This window comes from Coregonus clupeaformis, chromosome 16, assembly GCF_020615455.1.
Source record: "Coregonus clupeaformis isolate EN_2021a chromosome 16, ASM2061545v1, whole genome shotgun sequence".
Taxonomy (NCBI): domain Eukaryota; kingdom Metazoa; phylum Chordata; class Actinopteri; order Salmoniformes; family Salmonidae; genus Coregonus; species Coregonus clupeaformis.
This window is the reverse complement of record NC_059207.1, coordinates 49,878,133-49,889,954: the sequence shown is the minus strand read 5'-3', so window position 1 is coordinate 49,889,954 and position 11,822 is coordinate 49,878,133. Positions and strand designations below refer to the sequence as shown.

General features: G+C 39.8%; 1 protein-coding gene across 1 annotated transcript; it reads right to left on the bottom strand.

The window, feature by feature from the left end:
- Positions 1–376: 376 nt before the first annotated feature.
- LOC121584216 (leukocyte surface antigen CD53-like) lies at positions 377–7,953 on the bottom strand. The gene is made up of 8 exons (XM_041900046.1): positions 7,863–7,953; positions 2,545–2,635; positions 2,075–2,263; positions 1,816–1,890; positions 1,593–1,703; positions 1,324–1,431; positions 1,043–1,126; positions 377–835 (listed from the first exon to the last, which is right to left on the bottom strand). The coding sequence occupies exons 2-8, from the start codon at positions 2,605–2,607 to the stop codon at positions 767–769; spliced, it is 699 nt and encodes a 232-aa protein (XP_041755980.1). The 5' UTR covers positions 2,608–2,635; positions 7,863–7,953; the 3' UTR covers positions 377–766.
- Between the last annotated feature and the right edge of the window lie 3,869 nt (positions 7,954–11,822).

Sequence of the window (11,822 nt, the reverse complement as noted above, 5' to 3'; positions counted from 1 at the left end):
AAGGTCACATATTGCGTTGTGTTCTATTGGTAGAGCATGGCACTTGCAACACCAGGGTTGTGGGTTCGATTCCCACGGGGGGCCAGTATGAAAAAATGTATGCACTCACTAACTGTAAGTCGCTCTGGATAAGAGCGTCTGCTAAATGACTAAAATGTAAATGTAATAAACTGGGTGGTTTGAGCCCTGAATGCTGATTGGCTGACAGCTGTGGTATATCAGACCGTATACCATGGGTATGACAAAACATTTATTTTTACTGCTCTAATTACGTTGGTAACTAGTTTATAATAGCAATAAGGTACCTCGGGGGGTTGTGGTATGTGGCCAATATACCACGGCTAAGGGCTGTGTCCAGGCACTCCACGTTGCGTCGTGCATAAGATCAGCCCTTAGCTGTGGTATATTGGCCATATACCACACCTCCTTGGGCCTTATTGCTTAAACAAACAATCAAACAAAAACCAAACACGTGAAGGAAAATGATATCCTTATCACATCTACATTTTAGTCATTTAGCAGACGCTCTTATCCAGAGCGACTCACAGTGAGTGCATCGCAGTGGTCCCCCGTGGGAATCGAACCCACAATCCTGGCGTTGCAAAGGCCATGCTCTACCAACTGAGCCACATAGGACATCAAAACATCTTTGAGATTTTTCATGTATTGAAAAGCTCTATATAAATTACATCTATTATTATTTTGTCTCAAGTTAATGAGATCCTGTATTGCGTAATAAGCCAGTTGAAATTCATGGGTTCTCCTTTCACTTGTAACCATATCCATTACGACTGAACTGGCAGAAGATGGGGACGGTGAAACACATGCAAATGAACTGCAAACAAGAACAAAAACATGTTTTGGATGCATAGTCAGTACATTTGAACTCAGACCACAGTCCATACAGACTAAGGAAGAGGAAACAGGCTGGTGGTAATCATACAAATAATGATTATTTCTATTTCTATAGTAATTCTATTCCTATGCTGGTAATCACATTGACCCAAATGAGAAAAGACGTAGAAGGTGATGTTTACTGTACCTGTAGAATGAACAGGGAGACGACACCTGCTCCAGTGCATAGAAAGTTATGTGCAAACCAGTTCCTGAGCTTCTTATGGCAGCCCTGAAAGAGACAGAGGTCATATTGCTGTGGCAGTTCTTCAAAATAAAGATGTAAGACAAAAGCTGCATCCAAAATGACACCCTATTCCTTTTATAGTGCACTACATATGTCCAGGGCCCATAGGGCTCTGGTCAAAAGCAGTACACTATATAGGGAATAGGGTGCCTTTTGGGATGCTGACAGAGAAACAAGCACACCTCCTGCCAGTTAGGTTGGGGGATGATGTTACAGGGGTTTTTCGTACAACAGGAGAGGGGCACATTGCCCTCCCAGTCTGCCACGCCGTGGACCCCACAGCACCTGAACTGAACACAGCAAAGCCACTGGGTTACCATCCTGTAACAACACTGTCCGGGCAAGCAGCATTGAGAAATGTACTGGAATGTTATTGAGGTCTAGGTACAGCTTGTATTATGTATACAGTGCGATATGTATGAATTTAACGTTACACCTACTGAATACTCACAATATGCTGGACAACATCAAAGTCCTCTTTAATGGTTAGGTTCCCCTCTGACGTAGAATTCTTGTATGTCTCCAGGCTACGCATCAGGTCTTTCTCAAAGAAAGTGTCAATCTGTATTGCAAACAGGTCACATATTTATATGACTTCTACTAGCACCATCACACCTTTTATTTAATAAATAGATGTCATAAGGACAGCAGAGAACCCTTTAGATGTTTCTTACCTCCCTCTCGTACACCAGAAACACACAGGCCATGGCCAGCTCCACCAACATCAAGATAAACAGCAGGATGAAAAACTGCAATTACAACAGATCACAAATTACTCATAGATTATGGCTGTGTCCCAAATGGCACCTTCAGAGTGCACTACTTTTGATCAGGCAGCAATAGAGTGCCATTTGGGACACAGACTTATTGTGCCTGGTCTCTGACAAATGACCTAATAAAACAAATAAATAAAGAATATCTGTGCAGACTCACAGTGATGAGCATACAGCGGTTTTCCTTCAGGGCCCCCATGATTCCCAGGTAACACACACATGTCACGATGGTACCCGTGATTGTCAGGGTGTTGGCAGGGTAGAGGGGCCAGAAGGATGTGATGAGGGAGCCAAATCTAGAGCGCATCATCTGGAACTCTCCAAAACCCACGATGAAGGCGCCACACAACTGGGACACACAAGTGTAAAAGGCTTGCATTGGGGTAAAAAAAGGGGGAATACATGATCCTGTAGATCTCTCAAATTGTTGATACAAAAATGTAGAAATTTGATGAAAATGACTGAGGAAAATCATTAGTTTTGATGACTTAGTAAAGTATCTGAATAAAGAAAGTATAGAAAGTATCTTGAATACAGTGATGTTTATGCTTTTATCCCCTCTACAGGCTGCATTTGACATTACAGATGTCACCACGTTTACGAGACGATAAAGAGTTCATAATAACCTACCCAGCAGATGAAGTTGAGGAAGGTGACAACACCTTTCAAGCAGTTCACACGGGTACGATTCATATTTACTTATGGTGATGATCCCATCAACCTGAAGAAAAAAACACAATTCAATATCATGTTCAACAGTTAATGCTTACCTTTCATTTGATTGATAACAGGATGGAGGAGGAGCTAAAGGGCGCAAATGTCACCAGCCAGACCGCATTCAAAACCACGTCTGAGGATTTTGCAATTTTCCAAACAACACCTGACAAGCACTCTTCCAAAGAAGACTACCTTGAAAATCAATCGAGGCGCAATAACATTTTAATCGATGGAATTGAGAACGTACAGACTGAAGCTTGGCATGACACAGAAGTCAAGGCCAAGAAACTCCTGGCAGATCAACTCAAACTGGGCCCTAAACTCATGGAGATGGAGAGGCCGCATAAGAATGGCACTTTCTTCCCCGATGGACGGCCCAGATCTATAGCGGTGAAACGCCTCAAAAGAAAGGAACTGCTGCCACGACAAAAGAAAGGTCATCGCATACCTGACGTATGATCAGCTAGTCGTTCCCCCTCGTAGGCCTATGGCAAGTGACTCAGCTATAGTGCACTGATTTGACACACGCATACACACCCACACCCATATTTACTCTACTTTGTTAATGTGTTTCACCTAACCTCATGACCAAAAACACACATTGCTCTAAATGTCATAACCCTCTGAAGTCTTCAGTGGTGTTATGTGGACAGTGTTCATTTTTTGGTGGTAAAAAAGTGGTAATTGGATGCATCTATTGGCCACCCGATTCTGACATTGGTAGTTTCATTGTTATCCTTGCATCAACCTTGGATTTGATTAATAATGAAGATAAAAATGTGTTTTCTATTGGGTGATTACAACATACATTTATTTAAAAGTGAGAACCACTCACTGACATCTGACTTTTTGAATGCTTTATACTCCAGCTATCTGTATCCCTTCATCTATAAGCCCACAAGAGTGACCAGTTCATCGGCCACCCTTACTGATAATATTTTTACAAATTCTTTGAATAATGTGGCTAAAACAGGTATACTGACATTTCTGACCACTTTCCAATTTTCCATTTCTCATTGGCAGCTGGAAATGAACAGATGGGAATGATTAGTAGCATTAAATATACAATATTTAACTAAAGTAATTGTGAGCGCTTTAAGATGTTGATTGATAATATTGAATGGTAAATGTTTATAATCAGGCCGATGTGGAGTCTGCTTACCAGACTTTTCTCACATCTTTCAACTGTGTATGTCCCCACTGCTTTCCCATAGTTAAACCATGTAAGAGAGGAGCAGAAGGGTTCTGGAAATCCTCAGTTTAAAAAAAACAAGTTGTATAAAAAGTTTCTCACAAATCCCTCTCCCTTGACTTCTGCAAATTACAAAAAGTATAAGAACAAATTTACTCACCTACTTCAGATAACCCAAAAATATATTTTACTAACAAATTCCAAGAATCCTTAAATAATTAAAAGTCAACTTGGAAAATCTTCAATCAACTGTTGAATAAGAAAAAGGCATCTACAACTATCCCATCTCAATTTATTGTTGGAAATAAGACCTATAGTGATCCTGATGTTATTTAATGTGAATTTAATAACTTTTTGTGAATGTGGGATCCTCTCTGTCAAAGAAAATTTAGAAAACTGATGGAAATCACTTGGATTACATTAAGGTACATTTCCCTTTTCTGCTTCAATTTGATCCTCCTGATGTAATGGAGGTGATGGAGATAATTGATAACTTAAAGATATCAGCAGCAGGTCATGATGAGATTGGTGCCTCTCTGTTGAAATCACTGTCTTCCTCGATCACTGAGCCTCTATCGTACAGTGCATTCAGACCGCTTGACTTTTTCCACGTTTTGTAACGTTACAGCCTTATTCTAAAATGTATTTTAAAAAATTCAGTCATCCATCTACACACAATACCATATAATGACAAAGCAAAAACAGATGTTTATAAATTTTTTGAAATATATAAAAAATAAAAAAACGGAAATATCACATTTACATAAGTATTCAGCGATTACAGCCTTGAGTCTTCTTGGGTATGACGCTACAAGCATGGCACACCTGTATTTGGGGAGTTTCTCCCATTCTTCTCTACAGATCCTCTCAAGCTCTGTCAGGTTGGATGGGGAGCGTTGCTACACAGCTATTTTCAGGTCTTTCCAGAGATGTTCGATCGGGTTCATGTCCGGGCTCTGGCTGGGGCACTCAAGGACATTCAGAGAATTATCCCGAAGCCACTCCTGCGTTGTATTGGCTGTGTGCTTAGGGTCATTGTCCTGTTGGAAGGTGAACCTTCGCCCCAGTCTGAGGTCTTGATGCTGCCACCACCATGCTTCTCCGTAGGGATGGTGCCAGGTTTCCTCCAGACGTGATGCTTTGCATTCAAGCCAAAAAGTTACATCTTGGTTTCATCAGACCAGATAATCTTGTTTCTCATGGTCTGAGAGTCTTTAGGTGCCTTTTGGCAAACTCCAAGCGGGCTGTCATGTGCCTTTTACTGAGGAGTGGCTTCCATCTGGCCACTCTACCATAAAGGCCTCATTGGTGGAGTGCTGCAGAGATGGTTGTCCTTCTGGAAGGTTCTCCCATCTCCACAGAGGAAATCTAGAGCTCTGTCAAAGTGACCATCAGGTTCTTGGTCACCTCCCTGACTAAGGCCCTTCTCCCCCGATTGCTTAGTTTGGCCGGGCGGCCAGATCTAAGAAGAGTCTTGATGGTTCCAAATGTCTTCCATTTAAGAATGATGGAGGCCACTGTGTTCTTGGGGACCTTCAATGCTGCAGACAATTTTTGGTACCCCAGATCTGTGCCTCAACACAATCCTGTCTCGGAGCTCTACGGACAATTCCTTCAACTTCACGGTTTGGTTTTTGCTCTGACATGCACTGTCTACTGTGGGACCTTATATAGACAGGTGTGTGCCTTTCCAAATCATGTCCAATCAATTGAATTTACCACAGGTGGTCTCAAATCAAGTTGTAGAAACATCAAGGATGATCAATGGAAACAGGATGCACCTGAGCTCAATTTCTAGTCTCATAGCAAAGGGTCTGAATACTTATGTAAATAAGGTATTTCTGTTTTAGATTTTTTATACATTTGCAAACATTTCTAAAAACCTCTTTTCACTCTGTCATTATTGGGTTTTGTGTGTAGATTGCTGAGGATTTTTTTTTATTACATCAATTTTAGAATAAGGCTGTAATGTAACAAAATGTGGAAAAGGTAAAGGGGTCTGAATACTTTCCGAAGGCACTGTATATCTTCACCAAATCTATGTAAACTGGTATTGTTCCTAAAGATTTGAAAATTGCCAAAGTTATCCCACTCTATAAATCTGGGGATCCAAGATCTTTTACAAATTATCGCCCCAATATCTGTACTACCATGTTTTATATCTGTATTACCATGTTGTTCTAAAATCATAGAAAAATTGGTGTATAAGAGAATGTTGAAATATTTTAAAATGAACACTATTCTATATGAGCACAAATATGGTTTTCATGATTATACATATCATTGGTTATATAGTTATGTTTATGCAAACGGCTATGCATCTACCAGGGCCAAGATATCCTGTAGTGTGCCACAGGGTTCAATAATTAGACCTTGTTTATTCTTAATCTATATCAATGAGCTTGCTGCTGTGTCTTCTACCGTACTTCCCATTCTCTTTGCTGATGATACCAATTTGATTTTATCACACAATAATTTTGATTCATTAATTCATGAAGCTAACTCAGGCATGGCCACATTTTCAGAATGGTTCCAGATTTAAAAAAAAAAACGTTATTGTATTCACTAGTAAGAATAAGGAGTATTGTAAAAAATATATAAAAAAATTGCCAGAATCTCAATTGGTGGGAAAGAAATGGAACAAGTCACACCCACTAGATTCCTTGGAGTTCTAATTGATGAAAAGTTATCCTGGAAAGATCATATTCAATTTGTCTGCAGCAAAGTGATAATCTGTTGGTATCATCAGAAAGATTAGTGGTTTGGTTCATAAGGCTTGCTTCCTAACTCTATACTATAGCTTAATTTAACCATTACTCATTTACTGTAATATTGTCTGGGCCAGTACATACATCATACAAAATACATTCGCAAGACTAGCCACCTCCTCGAATTACCTGGGTCCATCTGCACCTTTGTTTAAGAAAATTTCTTGTCTATTTACGACGTTAATGTACGCCAATTATGCACTTTCATTCACAAATACTCATACCTCCCAGACAGTTTACCTAAACCCTTCAATGGATTCTTCCAGGTTAATTCTGAAATCCATCTATATAACACAAGACACTGCGATAACCTTCACCCTCCCCACTGCCGCACCTCACATAGTCAATTCTCTATCAGATACAGAGGTACCATACTCTGGAATTCTTATCTTCACATTGCCAAAACCTCATCATCCCTCAATAACTTCAAGTGAAGACTGGGGGTCAGCCTGATGAACCAAACTACTCAGTAATCAACTCCATATGCCCCAACTCTCAAACACTCACATCCACACATGCACACACATTTAAACAAAACATATACTTTTTTTGTGATTGCTGATCAGTTCATTTGTACATTTATGATTAGTGGGTTTTGTTATGTTTTAACAAACTTTTTTTGTTGTTGTACTTATGTATTGTTTTGTAGTGTGGTTACCCATTTGGGCTTCCAACCACACCTGCATACCGTTTTTATGTTTGTTGTTTGTCACTTATTTTCTTTGGTGCAAATAAATTAAACAGGATACAAAATGTTTCATCTCGCTTTAGAGTAGGAAAGCAGTTGATTCAAGTGACCATGACTACTCCTCATGTCTGATGGTTGAAGTGTTGACAAGACAGCACTGTTTGGAATGACAACACTGAGCATGGTGCCTGACCTATCCAAACATGTTATAGCCCCATTCCTATGCAAAGTACTGTCCCAAGCACATTTCCTACTTCATTCAACATTTAAATTGCCATTGAGACTTCCAATGTATTGCATGACTTACCATTACAGAGTAATGACTGACAATATGCCACTAATTGTCAGGGCTTGTTGCAGTTTTCTTTTAAAGTCTAGATATACTTTGTACAATAAGATATTTTTCATCTACTTCAAATCTAAATAATTGTGCTGATTTTAAATAACACAACTTTTAAACATATCAGTAAAATCTACAGTAAATATATTTTTTTAAATCACTGAAGAGGACACAGTACCTTACAAACAAAGCGATCAAAAGTAGTCCACAATGTTCCCTCAGTTAAAACAGCAGATATAATACCTGGGTACCATTGGTGTTACACTGAAACTTCTGGGTGTTGACCGTTGACAGGTAAGGGCTGGAGCCTGGTGGCATAAGAGTGAAAAAAGAATCAAAGGGAACACTGCAGCAAAAGGGAAATATTTGTTAGCAGACTGACACCTAAGTGTAATACCTGACAGTAGAGGCCGCCCACTATACACAGCGTCAAAATGTTTTCAGTTACAACAAGTAAATGCCAGAACAATGAATAATGAATAGACTGTATGCAAATACTGTTGATGTCAAGGACCTGCCTTTTCTATACATTTACAGAGTTTTAGTGGACTGGAAGGAATCCCTTTCATCTGATCATCTATTGGACGCCTGATGATCGACTGTTAACAGAAACACCAGTCAACTTCACCTCCCATCCTTGGCTTAACAGGTAATTACTTAGTTTACATTATTAATTACCAATGTAAAAAAACACATGTTTTATCCATACATTACCTGAGTATGCCTCCCTCTTTACCTAGTCACACCCCTCTATGAACACTACGAGGGGTAAATAGACATATGGCAAAGGAGGACGTTTCCAAATGAGCAAGATTATCATAGACATTTTTATTCAAAAAGATTTGACACAAGAGCAGTGCACATTCTCTTCATATAGACCAACAAGATATTTTACAATGATAGATTTCCAAGAATTGAAAACTTTGACAGAAGCCAAAGAGCATTCACATTTTCATTACACCAAAATAATGATTTAAATAGTCAAGTTTGTGTCACTTCAAGATGGCTTATGATGACACAATAAATTACTCTCATACCACACAGTCCCAAACATAATTAACTATAGATGTCAACATTAAAGTAATCATTTTGGGCCATATTCGAGGTTCATCATGAACTGACAGAAATACAGTGCTGGAGAGTCTCACACAGGGCCAGCCCTACCTTTTTGGGGGCCCTGGGGGAGATTTGCCATGGGGCGTAACGAAAACGTTGCAGTTTTAAAGCAAGTTTTTTTGCAATTCTACACATTTTGCTATGGGGCGTAGACATTTTTGCCATTTTAAAATGAATTTCCTGAAATTCCACACATTTTGCCATGACATGCTAATATGATATCTGAGTGAGTGACTAACAAAGTCAATGGGGTTCCCTGGAGGTCAGGGTCCCTGGGCCTTCATTTATCAAGGTGTGTGCGCACAACAACAAAAAAGACTCCAAACCTGCATACTCCAGTTTTCCCGCAAAAGTTGGCATTTATCTATTATGAACTTGACAGGAATGTGTGCCTATCTTCACGCAAATCTCAAACCATGCACACAACTAGTGGTTGATCAACTGTATTGCAAGCAAATATTGTTATTTTGAGGAAAATTAAGGTGTTTGATGCACAGGAATTATAACAATGGTAGGCTAATAAAAACATTAAAACGTAGGATAAACAGATGCAGTTTGTAAGGAGATCACATAGCACCATGTAGTCTAATATGGCTAATATGTTTATTTTATTTTGTTTGAAAGGACAGTCAATCCAGTGTTTGGCACTTGCTATAGGCGGCATGCATTTTGTTTGAAAAATATTAAAACATTCTGCCCACACCTCTACAGAAATGTGATCAAATTTGCCATTGCGCTTTCTTTTAGAAACGATCATGTTCCAGGAGGGCGTTTTCCAGGCGGGGTTGTAGCACTCATTCACGCGCGAACAAATGTAGTATGGCTCTGATTTATCAATGAAAACATCAACGTGTATGTTGCCTGCGACAGTTTGATAAACCCCAACAATTTGTTACGCATGCAAATCCTAGATCTCCACGGGCACCAGAATTTAGTAAGAAATGTACGCATGGTTGATAAATGAGGAACCTGGGCATGTGCCCTTTGTTCCCGGTCAGTAAATCAGACATGATTGTTACAAGTTAATATAGCTGGGTAGACTAACTTACCAATCTTATTTTTTTGCTGACATGGGCTAATTAAGTGACTGTCAGTGACTGACTTAAGAGTCAAACTGCTGATGCACAACCAAATTTAGATCATGCAATCAACAGTAAGTTGAGGTCGGGGAACCCCCTAGCAGCCGGCGACCACCTACGTCCCTTATGCCCAGGGCCGGTCCTGGACTCTCACATTTGACCTTTAACCATCTAGAGACTGACATATTCATTTGTGCACATTTTAGCAAAACTTTTTACTCAAATGCTCTAAGCGGTTTCCGTTGCAAAACAGTTCCACTACGGTTTGCATTAATGAATACGACCCAGGTAAGGCACGAGAAAATAAGTGCCTGGAGAGGATCGGTAGTGTAACTGATTACAAACCATCCGTTAGGCTACTTCATTTTATTTTGGGATTACAGTTCAGCCACATTTGAGGCTCAATGGCATTGTGGATGGACAATGTGCAGTTTTTCATAATAACAATAATACGGTTTAAAAACATTGTCAACATAGAAAACAACCAACAAACTTTCACAGGTGAACAACAGACATTTGACCAATCATAAAAGGTAAATATAGGTTGACATTATTAATTAGAATAAATATACTGAACAAAAATATAAACGCAACACGTAAAGTGTTGGTCCCATGTTTCATGAGCTGAAATAAAAGATCCCAGAAATGTTCCATCTGCACAAAAAGCTTATTTCTTTCTAATTATGTGCACAAATTTGTTTACATCCCTGTTAGTGAGCATTTCTCCTTTGCCAAGACAATCCATCCACCTGACAGTTGTGGCACATCATTACATAGCACCTTGTGCTGGGGACAACAAAAGGCCACTCTAAAATGTATGAAAAATGTATGCACTCACTAACTGTAAGTCGCTCTGGATAAGAGCGTCTGCTAAAATGACTAAAATTTAAAATGTGCAGTTTTGTCACACAACACAATGGCACAGATGACTCAAGTTAAGGGAGCGTGAATTTGGCATGCTGACTGCAGGAATGTCCACCAGAGCTGTTGCTAGAGAATTTAATGTTCATTTCTCTTACATAAGCAATCGTCGTTTTAGAAAATTTGGCAGTACGTCCAACTGGACTCACAACCGCAGACCACGTGTAATCACGCCAGCCCAGGACCTCACCTGCGGATCGTCTGAGACTAGCCACCCGGACAGTTGATGAAACTGAGGAGTATTTCTGTCTGTAATAAAGAACAACAAAAAAAAAACATTCTGATTGACTGGGCCTGGCTCCCAAGTGGGTGGGCCTACCCATGGCTCCACCCCTGCCCAGTCATGGGAAATCCATAGATTAGCGCCTAATATATTTATTTCAATTGACTGATTCCTTACATGAACTGTAACTCAGTACAATCGTTGAAATGGTTGCATTTACATTTTTGTTCTATACACATACAGTGCATTCGGAAAGTATTCAGACCCCTTTACCTTTTTCCACATTTTGTTACATTACAGCCTTATTCTAAAATGGATTTTTTTTTTTTAATCCTCATCAATCTACACACAATACCCCATAATGACAAAGCGAAAACAAGTTTAGAAATTTTCAGACCCTTTGCTATGAGACTTGAAATTGAGCTCAGGTGCATCTTGTTTCCATTGATTATCCTTGAGATGTTTCTACAACTTGGTTGGAGTCCACCTGTGGTAAATTCAATTGATTGGACATGATTTGGAAAGGCACATACCTGTCTATAGTTGACAGTGAATGTTGACAGTTGACAGTGAATGTCAGAGCAAATACCAAGCCATGAGGTCAAAGGAATTGTCCGTAGACCTCCGAGACAGGATTGTGTCAAGAAACAGCTCTGGGGAAAGGTACCAAAAACATTTCTGCAGCATTGAAGGTCCCCAAGAAAACAGTGGCCTCCATCATTCTTAAATGGAAGAAGTTTGGAACAACCAAGACTCTTCCTAGAGCTGGCCGCCTGGCCAAACTGAGCAATCGGGGTAGAAGGGCCTTGGTCAGGGAGGTGACCAAGAACCCGATGGTCACTCTGACAGAGCTCTAGAGTTCCT